We start from the raw sequence: 21330 nt of genomic DNA, 5'->3' as shown, positions 1-21330 counted from the left end.
CGTTGACCAGCAGAGCAGCGTGCATAATTATACTATGGAGGCATATCTGAGCGTTTTTTTGCCACATTTTTTTTTGCGACCTTTTTGTCTCTTTTGTGTTATTTCTCGTCAAGATCGCGAGCTCTTTTCATCCTTATAAAAAAGTGTTCTAAAATTTCCATACATTTTTCATACTTTCCTTTTTGTTACCGCTATACAAGAAACCTCCTGCAGAAACTTCCTGCGTCATGCAGCTAAACTGTGAAATGAACTGTCGCCTGCAGTATTTCCGGACAGATACGACCTTCAAACCTTCAAGAAAAAAGCGTACTCCCGTCTTAAATTCCGGCATCGCACTTACAACCCCTCTGGTGTTGCTGGTGTCCATGGGCGGCGATAATCGCTTACCATCAGGTGATCCGTCTGCTCGTTTGCCTCCTGTATAAAAAAAAAGTTTAAAGGGGAAATAAATGGTAACACAATAAGAAAAAAAAACTGCGACATTTTTTATCGCTTTAGGATCGAAAGAGCTCGCGATTCTGAATAGAAAAAATACAAAGTTTATTGAAAAATACAAAATTTATGACAGTGGTTTTTTTAAGAAAAGCTCATCTAATGTAGTTACCCAATGTGTAAGTTTTGCATTAATTTAGAAATATGTGAAAAAAAAACCATATTCATCTACTTTTTATAAAAAATGAACATTTCGTTTAGGTATATGTTTTTTTACAAATTTTGAAATCGGAAATCAGCCGCTGGACACCCTGTAATCACTCCACGTGCCGTTAACAATCTGAAGAATCTTTAAACTGTCGATTACGATCACGGGCGACGTAATGTGATTAATGGTTGCTGTCGCTTGCGTGTCGCTAATTTGTCGCTTGAATGGGCGACGGACGAAAATACGGATTATATAAGAATAATATCTTTTGTTTTTAGGTGTTAAGCAAGTGATTTCAACCAAGAATTAAGCCTACGGTTTTTGAACCTGACGAAAGGATACCTAAATGGAACTTACGGAACCATTACCGTTCATAAATGACCTTGATCATAAACTGAATAAGATACCAGCGCGTGGTAATCTGTACTTAATGATTATTTGTACCAATATTTATAATTAAAATTTTTAAGCAGCTTGCTATCAAAATATGTCACATGTTTTTTAAGGAAAGGTAAAAATGCTATTTACAGTACATATGGTGCTACCTTATAGCACTAGTGCGAAAATTAGCATATTACGTTACTGTGTCGAACATTTATAGGGCCATATGTACTGTAAAACGTTGTACGATACATGTGCGAATAGGTAATTCGCAACTCGTGTCGATTTAAAACACTCCCTTCGGTCGTGTTTTAATTTATCGCCACTCGTTTCGAATATCCTATTTTTCGCACTTGTATCGTAATGTACTATTACAGTACATATGGTGGTACTTTACCGCACTAGTGCGAAAATTAGCATATTACGTAACTGTGTCGAACATTTAAAGGGCCATATGTACTGTAAAACGTTGTACGATACATGTGAGAATAGGTAATTCGCAACTCATGTCGATTAAAAACACTCCCTTCAGTCGTGTTTTAACTTATCACCACTCGTTTCGAATTTCCTATTTTTCGCACTTGTATCGTTGTACCTATTGTTTCATTATGTGTCCTTGCAATTTTGCAGCTCGCTGAACACTCGCCGTCAGATATATCGGGGCTCCAAAGTTGCTCACAAATTTTAGAAAAAGGTCACATCTGTGGATGATACAATAAAAGTAAACGACCTGTGTAAATATGCATAAAGTTTTTCATATTTGATAACTTGCAATAAAAACACTCGAATACGAATCACAGTTTTATTTCCCCAACTTCACTTTACAAAATCCAACAGCGTAATGAATCATGACAAATGTCAAACTACCTCTTATATTAAAATATCAATACCGCCAAATTAGTAAGTCGGGAATCAATCGAGCTACTAACAAAATTAAATATAAATGGCTAACATTCGGCCGTCCTGAATCAATTCCCGCCCCGGGAATTAAAATTAAACATACAAAATAATTTTGAATTTTAAGTAATACAAAACATAATAACATGGCCAATTAATTAATATATACGTTATTATGAATTTAATGTCAATACATCATTATTATTAAGAAACATATTATCTCTCAGCTCTATTTTACTTGATATTACCATAAATTTATTAAACAAAATTTACTTTATTATTAATTTTTACTGATACTTTATTACATAAAACAACTTAAATATAAATTGCTATTATTACTAATCTATGTAAATATTATCATTATACAAATACATCCTTTGTTTCAATATATTAACTCGTTCGTATTTATAAACTGCTTATATGTATAATCAACAACATTTCATTTCAATATTGAAGCCTCATACATATCTTCAATATTATAGTTTGGAAGAATACTAGAACCTCATACATATTTCTAGTACCTTAAAGTAATTAAACACATGGAAACCTCCTTCATATTTTCCATGTATTCTCAAGTCATCGCCTATTCAATACTAAAACCTCCTGCCTGTTTTAGCATGTAAATCAAATGTTGTACATGGAAGCCTCCTTCATATCTTCCACATACACATATATATATTATTTTGTACTAAAACCTCATACCTGTTTCAGTACCTGATTCAATTTAATCAAACTTATAGTATCAATATCATATTTTAATACAAATTAATTATCACTTTCTCAAATCATTCCGACATTTCAGATTCTACCTCAAGATAATCTTCACTAGCTTTATTTTCATTCTCACTTTGACAGTCAGATCTTTCAAATACTAGCCAGGGATGAATTTTATCCACAGCAAATATGCTCTTAAATGGCCTACTTCCCTTTCTGGACAGTGGCGTATCTTCAACTTCATATCTGTCATATCCTAACACACGAGTTATGCGGTATGGACCTCTTAATTTTGGAATTAATTTCCTACTTTGACCTGTAGACTGTACTTCTCTCTCAATCCTCACTAAATCACCAACTTTATATTCAACATGTTTTCTTTTCCTATCATACCTATCCTTTTGCTTCTTCTGATCAACTTCTATGTGTTCTGTCATTTCGTTTCTAACAGTATCTCTATCTATGCTATCTTCATCTAAAGCGACTCCTAACCGCAATAACGCATCAGACATACCGGATAATTCCGTACCGAATAAAGCTTGTGCAGGTGTCTTACCAATCCCTTTATTCAAAGTATTATTTATACCCCATTGAATTTTTGATATGCTATCATCCCATACTCGCTCGGATTTTCCTATGTTACATGCCGTCAATGCAGCTAATAAGGTCCTGTTGTACCTCTCTACCTGTCCATTGGCTCTCGGGGTACACACAGCATTAAGTATATGCTTAACTCCTAAATCATTTAAAAATTCCTTAAATTTATGTGACGTGAATGAGGTACCCCTATCTGAAATAATTCTTTTGGGTACTCCGAATGTATGAAAGTAAGCAGTTAGTGCTTTAATGCTACTAGCTGTCTTCGTATTTTTAACAGGAGTAATAACAATAAACTTTGTAAACGCATCAATTATTAACAGAATATGAGTATTCTTATGTTTACTTTTGACAAACGGCCCTAAATGATCGATGTGGACCGTGTGAAAGGGTACAGCAATTTTCTGTATAGGATGTAATTGACCAGCCTTTTTAGCAACAGGAACTTTAGCATGAGCGCACTCTAAACAAGATTCTACATACTTTTTAATAAATTTTCTCATTTTTGGAAACCAGTAAGTGGCTTTAATTTTGTCATATGTCTTTTCAAAACTAAAATGACCTATATCATCATGGTTGCTTTTCATGATGTGCCATCTGACACCTTTAGGCACAACCCATCGATTACCATCACTAGTGACTCTATATAATAAACCCCTTTTGACAACAAAATTCTTCGATATTTCAATTATATTAGGAGTTTCATTATTTTTAAGTACGTTAACTGTACGCTGAAGCTCAGGGTCATTTTGTTGTACTGTGGCTATCCAATCTACTGTAATGTTTTTAATTTCAAAGGATACTTCATTGATTGGGTTGCGACTCAATGCGTCTACGTGAGCCATTGATTTTCCAGGTTTATAATTAATTGCAAAATCATATTCTTGGATCACATTCCACCATCTTGCAACTCTAGATATGACATCCCTTTTTTCAAATGTAGCCCTCAAAGAATTGCAATCCGTGATGATGGTGAAATGGATACCAAGTAGATAAACCCTAAATCGTTGTAAAGACGCGACTACAGCTAGGGTCTCTAAATCGTAAGAAGTAAAATGCATTTCTTCGGGAGACGTTTGTCGGCTGTAATATGCAATAGCTTCGAATGGTTTTGACTTATCTTTTCTTTGTAGTAAAATTCCGGCCACTCCAAACTTAGACGCATCAGTATGTAACTCTATTTCATATGATGGATTGAAAAAGGCAAGAATAGGTCTGTCCGTTAAGTCATTTTTAAGCCGAATAAATGCATTTTCCTCCTGTTCGCCCCACGTAAATTTAGTATCTTTCTTTAAAAGCTGAGTTAGTGGTCTCGCAATAATAGAGAAATTTTTCACGAATCGCCGAAAGAAACTGGCTAATCCTAAAAATTGCCTAACCTTATGCTGATCAGTAGGACGAGGGAAGTCTTTTACTGCTTGAATCTTTTTCTCACCAGGCCTTATACCATTTTGATCAACTTCAAAACCTAAATACTCTATCGATTTTTTAAAGAAATTACATTTATCTAAATTTAAGGTCATACCAGCATCATGGAATAATTGTAAAGTAAGTTTTAATTTGTGCAGGCCGTCATTGACATCTTTAGATGGTATTATTATGTCATCCATATATGCAAATGCGTGTTTAAAACGTGCGTTACCTAGAATATTGTTTATGGTTCGTTGAAAATTGGCAGGTGCATTGCTTAAACCAAAAGGCATTCTATTAAATTGATAATGACCATCTGGTGTAATAAAAGCCGTGAGATGTTTCGAAGGTTCAGCTAATGGTATCTGGTAGTAACCAGATGCCAGATCTAATGTAGTATAGTATGAATATCCAGCTAACCCGTCTAATTGATCGTCTATTCGGGGCAAAGGGTAATGTTCCTTTATTGTTCTCTTATTGAGAGCTCTATAATCAATGCACATACGATAGCCTCCAGTCTTTTTCCTTACCAATATAATTGGTGATGCATAATCGGAAGTAGACTCACTAACAATCCCTGATTCCTTCAATTCATTAACCATGTCTCTTACAACCTCCCTTTCCGCATAAGACAGGCGATAAGGACGGTATACTACCGGGGTTTTATCATTAAGTTGAATATTCATAGATGTAGAGTTACTACAACCTAATTCTTTGGTACTAAATGCAAAACATTTGCGATGTTCGTTTAACAACTTAACTAGTTCATTCATCTCCTGCACGCTTAATGTCTGCCCCACTTGGATTCTAGCTAAAGTTATCTCTTCATTAACAGTAAGTGATGAATTCAAAGCTATTCTATTAACAGTATATGCTTGAGCTTCTCTTGCAATACACGCACGAGTAATAACACTATCCTGTACTAGCTCAAAAGGGTTAACTGATAAACCTTTAACCATAACTCGTCCATGCCCCTCTGTTACAGTAATTAAACCCGGTATTGTTACAAATTCTCTTTCAGGTTGCGATATCAAACTATACTCCAAATATATTAACCCATTGCAAACTGGCTTAGTATAAAAATCTACCTCAGTAACATTATTTATTAGAATAGTGTTTTTAGAGATCAAAGATATAGGTTTGTATTCATAATCCTTCGATGTATTTGAAAAAGTTAAATTATTACTGGTTTTATAAGTTTCTATGTGATCCTGTTCAGTAAACGATTGTCCAATCAATAAAGATGTACTTAAATGGCTATCAGGTACTATGAATACCTCTACAGTAGCTTCAGCCGAATCAATTATAATATTTGTATAAACTCTACCTAATGTCTGAGTTGCTGAATGTGGATAACCTCTTAAAATAGGTAAATTATCTTTAGACCAATCATCAAAAATATTATTTGCATCAGATAATCTCAAAAGCGTACACTCACTGCCAAAATCTATAAAGCACGAAAGACTTGCTTTGTTTACGTATGCAGTTTTATAAAATTTTTGATCTTTACTATTAGATACGGCTAGTCATGACACAGTTTTCTCGTTTTTCGCGTCAAAATTCTTTTTAGTGTTACAATCCGATGAAACATGACCAATTCTAGAACAAGTTTCGCATTTCTTTATTGGCTGTTTACATTTAAAATGAGGATGTCCATCCTCACCACAATTAAAACATTTAACAACTTTATTATCCGGTTTAGGGCCCCGGCTGTTAACTTGTTTGCTATCATTGGTCTGTCGAGACGAGACTCTTGGTTTGGTATTTTTCTGACTACGTAAATAAACTAGCAATTTATCCGGTTCTGTAAATTGCGCTGCTTCGGCGCTGGTTTTTACTGCTCTGTCATCTATCCCTAATAAAATACAGTCAACTGCATCGGTACCTGTGATTCGACACCTATTAAGTAACATAACTTTTTCGTAATAATAATCTTCTAACGAATCTCCATATTTCGCGCGTTTTTCAAGCATTTCCGTTAACAATAAACCATAATTTTCCTTACTAGGAAAAGCAGTTTTTAATTTAACTTGCCATTCGAGCCACGTGTGTTTTAAGCTCGTCAAGCCTTGGTACCACTTTAGAGCAACACCGGCTAGTTTAGGTAACGCATAATGAATAACTTGTCGTTCAGTCCAATTGTAAATACTTGCGGTCTCATTTACTTTATTTAGCCATACGTCAATAGTTTGACTACGATTAGCTGGGTCAAATTCAGGCAACACATTCATTACGGGGAATCTTTCAACATGATCTGACCTGTCCTCTGATCTAACAGCTTTAAATAAATCTTTCAAAGTGCCTAGTAATTCATTATCACCATACCTTGTATGACTTCGGCGGTGCCGGCGCGACTGCGAGCGGCTGCGGCTGCGGCGCGAGCGCGTCCTACTGCGACGCGAGCGGCTGCGGCGCGAACGTGTAGGACTCCGGTGTACATGTGCTGGGCTGAGGCGCATCCGCGACCGGCTTCGACGCGAACGTGACCGGCTGCGGCGCCTGCTGCTTCTCGATCCGTCAGAGGTGATGCGGCTACTCCTCCCGCGGCTGTGTCTGGATCGACTTCGCCTTGCGCGGCTGCGCCTCTCCAGTTCCCGGTCGCGAGCCCTGCTATTCCTGTGTTGTACTTGCAGCGTCATCGATTGGCCTCCCTCAGGATTGTCACGTGGGAGCGGAGGCGTCCGTACAACTCTTCTATCAAGTTCATCCATACTGAAATTAAAATGATTTTCACAAGCATAACTGTTTTACTTACTACCTTAAGTATTTACACGTGTCTAACTAAAGTAAACACTAGTTTTTATATTGATAACTATGCACGTTATTTGTGGTAAGAAAGTATCAATAAAAGACTTTTAAAATAATAACATTACGAAGTACACTATCTATCACAATCATAATTAGAATAATGGGTACATAAATACATGTAAAACTAGTTGTACAGTTCCTTAAATATTATCAAGTATCATCCACAACAAATATCTAATAGTGAACATAAATTCTAATTTGTAGCATTACGGTTACGATTACGAATATGCTATTTTAATCAGATTGTTTACTAATTCTAATAATAAACGTAAACCTTGTTATCAAGCTATTTTATCTCCAGAATTATTGAAAATATTCTCAATTACCTCTTAGTTTTACTTGTAATGTTCGATTAATAACGTCAAGAAAGCCAAATCATGCACATAAATCTATGAATTTAAAAACAAAATTTCAATTACCTGTGGCGTTTTGGACTCGTTTCCAACTTCTGATATGATAACTTGCAATAAAAACACTCGAATACGAATCACAGTTTTATTTCCCCAACTTCACTTTACAAAATCCAACAGCGTAATGAATCATGACAAATGTCAAACTACCTCTTATATTAAAATATCAATACCGCCAAATTAGTAAGTCGGGAATCAATCGAGCTACTAACAAAATTAAATATAAATGGCTAACATATTTGAGTCTCAAGTACTCAAATAGTAGATTGTGTCACAAGGGAACAAAATGACATATTTACGGCGAGGGCCTACATTAAATCCTGAACGAAGCGAATGATTCTATAATAGAATCCCGAGAGTAGCGAGCTATTATAAAATAGAATCCTAAGCGTAGTAAGGGATTCAAGTGTGTTACGCCCAAGATGAAAATAATTTTGCTACCATGTGACACATACTGCTTTTGACATTACCTATGAGGAAATCATTATGGTTCTAAATATTATTTAAACTAAAAAATAGTATGCAAAAAAATATAAAATTAGTGTCCTAGAACAGAAAAGAGTTACTTTGATCCCTCCTAGCATGGAAGAAAAGTGCTACTAGTAGATAAGAAAAAGCCCTTTTCCGAATAGGCAGAATTATCCCGCGTGCAAGGATGCAGAATAAAAATTTGGTTTAGATAACCTTAACTTTGCGATGTCTACAGGAAAAATGCGAACGAGTTAAACATACAATAAAATGTGTATGAACCACATGTTTCACTGTTTACCACCACTGTTTCTTTGCATACAAAAACAACAAAATAAACACTGGGCCCATGGTCGACCGACACAAAACAATTCATAAAAGAAGTGTTGGTCAGACTAATGGGTATCTCGGGCGGCCAAAGAGCGGGCGGGCTTTGCCCAAAAGATTGAGCCTGGCAGTGCAAAGGGGCAACGTTGCCAGCATCCTAGGGAGCATTCCAGAAGTGGGTAGCTTTGGGGACGTATTTTATATTTCGTTTTTATAAGTATAAATAATAATTCAGCCCATATACGTCCCACTGCTGGGCACAGGCCTCCTCTCATGTGCGAGAGGGCTCGGGCTATAGTCCCCACGCTAGCCCAATGCGGATTGGGGACTTCACATACACCTTTGAATTTCTTCGCAGATGTATGCAGGTTTCCTCATGATGTTTTCCTTCACCGAAAAGCTAGTGGTAAATATCAAATGATATTTCGTACATAAGTTCCGAAAAACTCATTGGTACGAGCCAGGATTTGAACCCGCGACCTCCGGATTGAAAATATTTACTTAGTCATATGTACAAATTCTTATAAATAAATAAAGATGTCAGTACCAAAAGCTTGTAAAAATATAATGTAACCAACACATCAAACGTTACATAACCAAACTATTGTAGGTCAAGCGAGGTCGGTTCAAAATAATGTTTACAAGCACAATATTGGTTCTAGATCGGCGAGAGTAGATGCCCAGAGGGGTTACATGTGTTTGTTTCCCCATTTTAGCCTAAACTTACATCAAACATGAAATAACTGAATAACAAATTACAAACAAAATGCTGGCATTTGATATTTTTCGTCCTAAAAGGATTCAAGGTAGGGTATCGGAGTGACACGGCCGAAAAGTTTTAAATAGGCAATTAAACTGTTCAGTCGGTATAACAATTATACTGTCGGCTTCCTTTAATCCATTTTCTAAAAGAAAATAAACGTTCTGGAATAAAATAAAAACAATATTGAGGGTGCGCCCTAACATGAGCAAGGAAATAAGCCCTTTTAGGGTCGACAACGCGCATGTAACATCCAAAAAGCCAATTAATAAGTATGTTCAAGTGCTATCAACATAATAAACTCCTTAATAAATATAAAATAAATCTTTCGATACGACAAATAACATTGAAACGTCAATATGGTTAACTGGTATAATTGCGTCCGTTTTGTTACATGCGTTTTCTTTGAACGCAAAGCGAAATTTCATCAATAATGTAGTCTAAATGCGTCCGCAATTGATATTGGAAAACATTAAAAACCTTTTTCTTGTAATTCTATAAAAAACACATTTACGTGATCTAAGGCAAATACTTAACTTGGTTCACATTACGTAAAATTAAATTAGCTGTAATTTCGTGCCTGATAAGAAAATCTACAATGTTTGCAGTGTAGTGTAGTACGTCCTTAGAGAGAACCGCAGCCAAATAACACTAGACCCTACTCATAGTGTTGTGTACCTGCCGGTGAGTAAGGTTGCCAGAGCTCAACCAGGGTGCAACCACTGGAGTTGCAGGCGTCCATAAATAGGCTACGGAGAGTGCTTACGATCAGTAAGTACACGGGTAAATTACACGAGTAAATTTAATTAATTTAAAAGAGGACTGACTTTTGAGTAGTGAAATTGTCATTGAGTGGACGGTTTTCATTTGCATGGACACTAATGTTAACTGTTTTTTATACTTCCTCAGTGGCAAACAAGCATACGGCCTGCCTGATGATAAGCAGTCTATGTAGCCTATGTACTCCAGAGGAGTTGATGCGCGTTGCCGACCCTAACTCTCCGCACCCTCGTTCAGCTCTGGCAACCTTACCCACCGGCAGGAACACAACACTATGAGTAGGGTCTAGTGTTATTTGGCTTCAGTTTTCTGTAATGTACTTCCCCAGTTGGGCTCTGCTCTAGATCTGGAATGATATCCGCTGTGCTGCGCCCTACCACACAAAGCGAGATGACATTCACAATGCCCTTACCTCTCTTTTGGACGTAAAGTCAAAGTCAAAGTCAAAATATTCTTTATTCAAATAGGCCTAGCAACAAGCACTTTTAAATCGTCGAATTTTACAAATACCATCTTAATCTAAATATCAGAGCAATTTATTGATGCAGTTATTATTGTTCTAAAAAAAATTGAATTATTATAGATATGGTAAACTTAATAATTAGAAGTAGTTTAATGACATACCCGGGTCCAAATTACTGTATGTAACTGTATTAATTATTCATAGAGATAATAGAGAAAAACTTGTAAAAGTTCTTTTGTTTCGATATGTACCTGCTCTAAATATTACAGTTTTTTTACTTATTTTAATTGATGTTTCTAAATTTAAATATGGTTAGTTTTGTAGTTTAATTTGTTAAAAGGTCAGTGAAGGGCGTATCGGGGCCGGAAAATTGAGAATTACCTGTTAATTGTTAGGCCGTAAAGTTGATCTTGATGAAACTTTGTCGGCCGATGAAATTGCTTTAGGCACAAGGGCAGACATTTTTGGTACAATCGCTTATTTTGTAGCATTCCAGGAAATGGTCAATCGTGACGGTAATTTTCTTGAGATTTGCAGGTATAGAAGTTTTTTTTTTTACCACGAAAACTTGTAAAGGCTCTCTTGATTGTTCAAAAACTGATGAGAAAGTTGCATTTCATCCACGTGTGTTGCAAAGTAATCTGATGCAAATTTTCAATCAATCAATCATTTATTTATTTGCAAAAATACAGTAACATAAGGTGTTAGGACTATTCAGGTAAAATGTGTATTTTGCTTGCAAGCAAACGTGCAAATATAATGTTTCAAATCTAAGCATTGAAAAATAACAAAATTGAAATTAAGACATTAGCATAAATAGTAAGGGAATTAGAAAAATTAGGAAAAAAGTCAGTCAGTCGCTATATATTTTGACTGGTAGAATTGAATTTTAAATGATGATTTTCAATAATAAATATTTTTTCTTTTCATTTGAATTGGATTAGGTATGATTTTGTTAAATATTTCACACTTATTATTCTCGTCGCGTTGGTGTGGTAAAAAATGTTGTGTTTCACTCGTTGGCAAAATTTGTTTAACCTAGCTTTGAATCGCAACGCTTAAGATTCGCAAGTACCATATAAGACTATCGATGTTCGAAATGACATTGATATGTATTAGTTTTCAATTATTTGGCTCATAGACTCTACCGGTGACCAGAGAGCTGGCAGCTTTCTCTCGCAGCGCATAAGTATTGCCATTCAGCGAGGGAATGCTGCCAGCATCTTTGGCACAATGCCGCGGGGGCCTTATTTAGATATATTTTAATTTAGATTAGTTTTTACCATTTTGTTTTATTATATGCTGTATGTTTCCCATTAAATGTATTATTTGGTTCAGTTAAACATAATGCCTGTGTTTCAACAACGATATATACGGCATTTGTTGAGCTTGTATAAAAAAATAGTTATTTGTTTTACAGGGAAGCAAAGTTGTTGTTTAAGGTTTTAAGGCACGAGGGTTAAACAAGCTTTGCCTCCGAGTGAAACACAAAATTTTTCACCACACCAACGAAAAATACTAAAAATGAAATACCAAAAATATTAAATCCAAATGAACGTAATAAAAATGTATCATCCAAAATAATTTAAAAGTCTAACTAGCTAACATAAGGAAATAACTCAAAATTTGCATCTGATTCACATGTGGATAAAATGCAACTTTCTCAATAGTTTTAATACAAATATACGCAGTGAAGCTAGGTTAATAAAAGTATGCGTAATCATGTTTTGAAATTGGTAACATATTACCTTATTTTTCATGTATACAAACTTTACTGACAATGTAAGTATGTGTAAGTCTCTAATAGTACCCATGTCAAAAACCATAAATAAATATCTCCAATATTATATATTTAATATTTTCCAGACATATGATTGACGTTCGACTTTAATATTACATATTACGGCTATAATATTATCTTTAGCAATAAAACCACTCGATTCGTTTTTTCCGCTTAAAAAAGGTCAAAGAAAATAAGCATTTTCGGGACTAGGCCGGGAAAATGAAAGGGAACTCAGCCAAAGTTTGAAACAGTTTGTTGAAGTGAAATTACTTGCGCAGTTGAGGAATCAGCTAGTACCTACTGCTATTACCTTTGATCGCAGAGCAATCGCCTTAGGGCATCCGCTAGCTGGCGCGGTGACACAGAGCGGGTGAGCGGGCTTACAAAAATAGTATGAGCAAAGCTAGCTGGCGTCGACGCGTGCGAAAGATTTTACCTACAATGGCACCCGCATGCGTGCGCCCGCTCGCTCCGTGCACCCGCGCCAGCTAGCGGAGCCCTTATCGTAAGCTGCGTGTATTTTTGATACGACCGCATAATGTAAGGGTAGTTACTGGTTAATAAAGGCTATAATAAAAAATTCCTACATATACGACTTTTATTTTTATTTATACAATATGCAGAATTTTTTTATTCAAAACGTCGCACTTAGTAACGCGATATCACAACTGTCACAAATATATTGCCGCTCGTTATTTTTTTCATAAATTGACTGCACTCTGTGAGTTAAGGCTAGATTAAAAAATCGATTCATATCAGTGAAACCTCTGCCTTTCGATTTGTGGTTGATTTAAAATACGCGTTGTACCTATACGTCTCACACAGTATGTGGGTTATATTAACAATTAAAATTTAATAACTTAAATTGTATAGTTATGTAAATAGAAAATATCAAAAACGGGTCATTCATTTTTTAAGTCGAAACTTGTTCGATAACGAAGAGCTTAGACTGTAGCCACTCGCGTCGCGTCGAACAACATGACCATTGAGTTTACAAATATTGGATTTACGCGTTTTTCTTCTGACACAGCCAATACTCGCTTGCCTGAGGCAGGTAGCTCTGCGAAATTGAAAATAGCTCAAGCTTTTAAACTCCAAGAAACAAAACGGTGTATTAATGTAAAAAGTTTAACTCTGTGAAAATCTAGCCGAGGAAATAATTTCAGTTAAGGACACTCCGGGCTCTTGTAAGGTTATTGTAGCTTTATTCACGTTCTAGTATTTTATTATAAAAATTTCCATTTCATCTAGAAGATATTTCATATTTTGTCTCTAAAGCATTTGCCAGCGCAATACTGTATTACGTACTAGACAGTCTATCGAGAACAAATTATGTCCGCCATTTTCGGCGTTTGATGTCTGTCACTAAGCCAAAGAATAAGCGTAGCTAGCCAGGGGCGAAACTGTTATGACAACTGTTCATTTTCTGCCTACGCACTGTAAATCTAGATAAAATGTATTAATTTCCTTACAAGTGTATTGATTTTTTTTACATATGTGACAATGACTACATTAAAATGTATAAAAATAGTAATAAAACTCTTTCTATTAGACTCTCGTACTCGTAGCAATTTTGATCAAATCGCACGTATAGCATAATATACTCTTTAAATATAAGAATATTATGATTCATGGCTTAAAAACACATATAAGTATCAAACCAAAATTCATCTTTCTGACATTACCTGAAATATCAAATAAATACATTCCAACATTCGTGGAACATAGGAGATAATGATAATATTTTGAATTTGTCGCGTTTTTCAGGTTTAATTTCCAAAATATCTATCCTAGTAGAAATATTGTGAGGACCAAACTCGTAGAAAATCAATGAATTTACACTCCCAGTGACCCCCCCGAGGGACCTACGAAAAAAAAATCTAAGAACTGATTATTCACGGGTAGGGTCGGTTTTTTGAATATAATGATTGTACTACTTGTTCTACTTTTATTTACGAGCAAAAGTAGGACTCAACTGACATTTCACATTACCAAAGTCACTTGCAATAAGCTTTAACGACTTGTCAGTTAACCGTCCCAATATTACGAAAGGGAATGTCCATACGTACCTAATTAGGCGGCCAAGGACGGAAAGGACACGTATTACTGTCCAGTCGAGCCAACCCGAATATGTTCCCAATGTAGATGCCTTTGCGAATTGCCTCAATAGAACCAGTTACTAGTGACTTGAAGATATGTAACGATATGTAAGCAATTTTTGATTAACGATTCACTACAACCAAGGATAATAATATAATTATAATATAAATATTTTTCAATTTAGACATACAAAAATTATTACATTCTTAAATACTCTAAAAAAACATTAAAATGGATTATAAACTACATAGAAGTAAAAGTAAACAAAAAGAAAGACACAAATACAAAAACTAATCAAACAAACCGTCCCGAGCCCTCCCAGACGCAAAGGTGCCCATCACGCTCGCCGCGTTGCCACGCTGAATCGCGATAGACAGCCTAACAGCCTTTCTTTAGTAAACATTATAATATAATAGCCAAATTAGATTAGATAACCTAAATAATACAAGTTAAAAATCATAAAAATATCAGATATACGTAATGTTTTATAAATGCAATAAATAGATACCTAACCATGTAGGGCGGTTTTTTTAATACTCGTATACCCTACACCGTTATTCAAGGTTTTGAAAGCGATTAAGATAGCCCAGACGGGGCACGAGTTATTCAAACTTCTGTGAAAAAAAATATATTTGTTTTATAGTCTTGAAATGTTCAAACATTTGCTTAGATTTTGGTTTTTAGTTATTTTAGGCAGATATTTATACTACAAATACAACATAATAAACAAATATTTATTAAAATATTTTTAACTTATAAATATATTTTTCTACTTTTTTAATTTTCTCAGATTTCATGGGTTATCCACGATAATTAGGCAATAAGCCTATGTATACCTACGATTTATTTACAAACATAGGTAGTAAAATACTAAGATTAGGTACCAATGGTTTGTACTAGCAGTGCCTTATGGAAGGTAGAGGCAAGGAACAGAATCTCCTTAGGCAGAACTGTTGCAAAAGTGTCCAGCTGTCAGCTATAAATAATAGTTCCAAATCTCTCCAGCGCTAGAGTAGCTAAGAACCTAGGCGTTATTGACGGAGTGAAGTGCGCTGTCTATGATTAGATTTTTTTCTTAAGTATTCTAGGTATTTTAGCGCTACCTATTTATGGTTTTTTTTGTCGGACACTTTTTGGTATATGGAGATTATGTTCCTTGCCTCTACCACCTACCTTCCATACAGTGACTACTTATAAATAATAAATAAATTCATTTATTTCGACCAACTTAGGATCATATTACATTTAAGTTATTATATTAAAACGTAAGATTAAAGTTTAACTTAAACTAAATTAAATTAAATTAAATCAAATATACCCATATTATAACCTAATCTAGAGAGGCTTGGACACCAGTACGTGAATCATATGGCATTTATTCAGGCTCTGGCAGTCAAACCTCTCCGCACACGCCCTCAAGATGCCGTTGGAACTAGCCCGCACCCTTCGCACCAGGGATGTGCAGCGTTTCCTCATTGTAGTGTAGAAACAGTCTACCCTGGCCTCCGCGAACATCCCCGACGCACTACAAAACCGAGGTAGTCCCGTCAGCACCCTGAAAGCGTTGTTATACTGTATACGAAGAGCTTAGTTTTAGTCGGTTCGTCGTCACGAGATTGGAATACCCCAGAGGACATACGTCGGGCGACCGGTGCTGATCGCTTAATCTACCCTCTTTTTGTGCACTTGTGTGTACTGACGTGCGCTTTTCTTGCTTACGTTTGGTGGCCATGATATTTGTGCCAGTTTTTCTCATTTTCTACTCTATGGTTGAATGAAGATTTCGTATATCAAACTATAAGTGCGTACTTTTCATGTATGGGCTCCCACTCTAATATAAGCTAGCTTATAGTTATAAGATTTATTTCGATACGCTGTAGTCAACTATGAAAAAAATTGAACAATCACGTTCCGCCGCGCTCCCATAGATAAGTCTAGACGGGCGCAGGGCGCGGGGTCGCTCGGAGTCGCGCATTTATGTAGTTTGTACTAAATTTTGGTCTACTGAGATACCTTCCAATTTTCGTTAATTATTTAGGTTTTATAGTATACAAAATATTATTTTAGATGTCTCGTAGAAAAAGTATTGTATACCATAGTGATATAATCAAGCTTTTCAATATCGTACCTGATTTAGGCAACTCAGCTTCTCTCTTTTATATTACGATTGTATAAAATACTAATTTACGAGTATATTTGAATTTAAAAACTGGCCATATGTTGGTGACTTGCTGTTGACACAGTCCATTCTAAACTTACTCACAGTCAGGTATACGATATTGCTACCGTTATTAGAAACAAATTAAATTATATTTTGAAAATTTTAATTTGTGGTATTTCAAGTAGAAATACTACTAAGTATGTAAATTACAAACCAAAATGAACGTCATATACGAAGAAGTTGTGATCAAAGCCTCCAGTGCCCAGGGCTGGAAACGGATCTGCCGCGATAGCAGGGGGACGCTGGTTCGATCCAGCCCTGGGCACTGGAGACCTTGGTCACTTCTTACCCGTATATGACTTTTTTCAGATTGCTACAGTTATCTACTAAACCTTGTCTATTTATACAGTGCAAGTTGCTTATGGTGGCGTCGCACGTACGTTCATTAATTCATTCATTTAAAATTATGGCTTCAGTCCAGTGGGACTATTTCGCCAGGATCAAGGTATTAGGAGCTTTAAATACGACTAAAATTGTACGGTTAGTACAAGACAGTGTACGGTGATTTTATTAGCTATTGTAAAGCGATAGCTGGACTTTACAAGAAGCACGTGGACTACCATGGCATGACGCATGGCATGGCATGTCGAGGCGTATGTTGCCAGGTGGGCCAAAATGTTAACGGAATGGTGGAAGAAGATTGCGGGTCACTTCTGGATGAGATTGGCTCAGGACCGGGATAAGTGGCGTACTAGATGAGAGGCATATGCTCAGCAGTGGGCGATAAAAGGCTGATATGATGATGACGATGACGTGGACAACCGGCTGTTGACACCAAAATGGTGGCTAAACGCGTTTCAAGATTAACTCTCCATTCACTGCACACACCACATTAGTTTACTGTATAATAAGCTATCGATATTATACTTTAAACAAGATTCCTTCCTTCTTCCTCGCGTTGTCCCGGCATTTGGCCACGGCTCATGGGAGCCTGGGGTCCGCTTGGCAACTAATCCCGAGAACTGACGTAGGCACTAGTTTTTACGAAAGCGACTGCCATCTGACCTTTCAACTCAGAGGGAAAACTAGACCTTATTGGGATTAGTCCGGTTTCCTCACGATGTTTTCCTTCACCGAAAAGCGACTGGTGAATATCAAATGATATTTCGTACATAAGTTCCGAAAAACTCATTGGTATGAGCCGGGGTTTGAACCCGCGACCTCCGTATTGCAAGTCGCACGCTCTTACCGCTAGGCCACCAGCGCTTCATACTTTAAACAAGATTATTAATGAGCAAAAACAAAGGAATTAATCACGAGGCTAATCATCAAGATGGCGCTCCAACCGGAAGTCGTACGTACTTCCATTTTTAATAAACGTGACATACTGTGACGAAAATAAAAGCCTTGACATGTTAATAAGTAGGTAGGATTTGTTTGTTCGATATAACAAGTAAATAAAGCTATACTTTACACAATTAATTGTCACAATCCACTTCATTAAGGGGCTGCTAAAATTAATTACGAATTCGATATTTCGTCAAATAACAGATTCAAATAATTCAACCACAATATTTTTAATTCTATTTAATTCAATGTATTATATTCTTACGAAAAATAAATTATAATAGGTAGATAAGGATTTACAAGCGTTATAATTGTTAGTTTTAAATCTTTCAAACTGGCATCATAATTACAATCGACACGCACTTTAGAGAAGCTTTATTAGGCCTGTGCACATCGAAAGCGTGTGCGTATGTGCGTGCACGCATTGTAATATACAGATTCATATGAGAGCCGGCACACCGCTTGCGTGATTGCATGCATCAACATTTTAGCGCAGACGCACGTGTATGTCTACGCACACGCAGTCTGTGTGCTCTGCCCTTTAGTCAACGTTGCCGTTTTAGATTAAGTATGTCATTGTAACATTTTTTCTTTTTTTATATACTACGTCGGTGGAAAAAAAAAATAAGGCCCGCCTGATGGTAAGCAATCACCGTAGCTTATGGACGCCTGCAACTCCATAGGTGTTACATGCACTTACTCGTACCCTAAAATTCCCAACATTGCCTGGTTTTAAACAGCAATTCTCTGCGAAACAGCAGTCTATATCTAATTTCTAATAATGCGTTGGCTGAGAATACGTTTATGCCATATCCATTTTTGAGCAAAGTAGTTTTTTAATAATTCATAAATAACAAATAAATTAAATATAAAATTAAATATTATTATTATTATTATTAAATTATAATTGACTCTTATCGTCTTAAAAAAAAGTTTTGAATAATATTGTGCCATATCCAAATTTGTTGGATAATTAACAGAAAATTTATCACAAAAATTTTGCCATATCCATATCTTATCATATCATAAATCATTTATTTCGTGGTTAAACTTAATTTACATACAGAAGTAAATATATTACAATAAAATAAGATTAAAACATACTTATTGAAATAGTTTACCACGAAATGGGCTCGCCTCAGCATAATGCTGACCTGAAGGTCAGCGCTGATCCAAAACCTTGTGTCAGGTTTTAGATTGTACGTTTAATATTTAATCGTCAAAAACTGATAAGGCAATAATAAAAATGCTGTTATTTCATGATTACCACTATATTCCAAATAATTGTATGGTACTATCAAGATACTATTAATATATAGTAAACATAGGTATGTAAGTACCTAAATGATACATAAATTGAATATTTCCTAAATATATTTTTTGCATCTTTTCGCTCTCCTGCACACCAATGTATGTGGCGTAACTTTTATCTCAACGCTGTTTTTTAAGCCAGCAGGCTTAGCACGAGTTCACAGCGACAGTATCTCGCGTGCGATATAAACTACCCGTCTTTTTCTAACTGTATTTATTAGAAAAGGATAGGTAGCCTATCTTGTGCGCGTGATACTATCGCGAAGGTTGACAGAGACCCTAGCCAAGACAATAATCGCTGATAGAAAATGCCAATGGAAATTTAAATAGTTGATGTATGGAGCTCACGTGACTTTTCGTAGCATCTGTTATCCGACACCGATATATATTTTATATTTGTTTGCCGTTTATCGATGTACGATTGTCATATATTGGCATAGTAGGCAATATTGAGCTATCTTCGAGCAACGACGGCTTCCGACTTCCGACACGTCGAAAGGAAGAAACCGAAGCGAATATCTGCCATTTTTTATGCGGGATATTATGCTGTGTGCAAATTTCTCCCACATAGTACTTCTCACTCACTACACACAAAATCCAATCTGTAATGACGACATAAATACATAGAAAATGACTCACGTCAAAGACAAAGCTTGCACACCTCGATCTCTTTTTTGTGCACGGGCGAGTCATAACACGCACCGCGCGATACCCAGTTGGGCATGTGCTTCGGCAGAGGGGAAATAGTGCGAATGCCGACTCCCTTCCCCAGTGTTGCTCGAAGGTAGGTGCTTATATAATTTTTTAATGAAAATCGGCTTTTTTATTTATTTTCCAACAAAACGTTATAGCGGTGAAAAGCGATAATTTTCAGTAAACCGGCCGCGGTCAAAACCATCCACTTATTTCGGCTCAAAAGCTTTTTTATCCCTCGATTTCCGGCCGTTGCCTCAGTATCCTGATCACCATTTCCGGTGTTACCAGCCTGAAAAATCTTACGGCCCTTAATTGTGATTTAGGGGCTGTTCATTACGAAAGAGAATGGGTAAAAAGAAAGAATTTTAAACGAGCAATGTTCTAAAGTAGAATTATTTTTTATTCAAGTAAGCAGTCAAAATTAGTATTGTATGAAATACATTTTTGAGCACTTAGTCGAAACTTGTTTTGTCAAAGGCATTTCGGAAAATTAGTTCCCATACAAACGGAGTGTCGTTCTCATTTTAAAACTACATGTTGGATTGTAATGAAACTTTGCACATATAATGAAATGAGGTATATCTATGCCTGTAATTAGTTTATAAATAAATATTATAGGACATTATTACACAAATTGACTAAGTCCCACAGTAAGCTCAATAAGGCTTTATATAGCTTCAGTTTATAAAACGTTTATATAGCTTCAGTTTATAAAACGTTTATATAGCTTCAGTTTATAAAACGTTTATATAGCTTCAGTTTATAAAACGTTTATATAGCTTCAGTTTATAAAACAAACAAAATAGAGCAAAAACAAGTTTTGTATGAAATTAAATTCGCTGTATTTTTTAACTGTGGTATCTGAAGCTATACAAATGAATTACAGGACTAGATATTCAGAAAAATTCAGAGTTATCTAGCTAGTCGTTTTAAAATGTGAGCGTAACTACGTTTGTATTAAGAAACCGGTAAGAACCGGTTCGGTATTTTCCCGGTAAGATATGTCAAAAAAGTAATCATTAGCACTTGCATATGTATTTTTCACCCCCGACCCATAAAGAGGGGCTTTATATGTTAGACGCCAATGTCTGTCTGACATTTTTGACGTAAATGCGGGTTTTCTTGCGGTGGTTCTTAGCTAAGTTTTTTTGAAATGTATCCAGCAGTTTAAAGAGTATCAGCCCTTAAAATGATGTAAGACATTTTTGGCATATAGCGTAGGTTTTTTTGAAATTTGGAAGTTATTATTAAAGCAAAAGATTTTTTTAAGAACCATT

At 35.8% G+C, this 21330-nt stretch overlaps 1 protein-coding gene across 1 annotated transcript; it reads right to left on the bottom strand.

Moving 5' to 3' along the window:
- Positions 1-6165: 6165 nt before the first annotated feature.
- LOC133528369 (uncharacterized) lies at positions 6166-8090 on the bottom strand. The gene is made up of 2 exons (XM_061865737.1): positions 7867-8090; positions 6166-7351 (listed from the first exon to the last, which is right to left on the bottom strand). The coding sequence occupies exon 2, from the start codon at positions 7348-7350 to the stop codon at positions 6166-6168; it is 1185 nt and encodes a 394-aa protein (XP_061721721.1). The 5' UTR covers position 7351; positions 7867-8090.
- Between the last annotated feature and the right edge of the window lie 13240 nt (positions 8091-21330).

The sequence above is a fragment of the Cydia pomonella genome, chromosome 19 (assembly GCF_033807575.1).
Source record: "Cydia pomonella isolate Wapato2018A chromosome 19, ilCydPomo1, whole genome shotgun sequence".
In the NCBI taxonomy this organism is placed as follows: domain Eukaryota; kingdom Metazoa; phylum Arthropoda; class Insecta; order Lepidoptera; family Tortricidae; genus Cydia; species Cydia pomonella.
The sequence above is the reverse complement of the archived record's forward strand: the minus strand, read 5'-3'. Positions and strand labels throughout refer to the sequence as shown.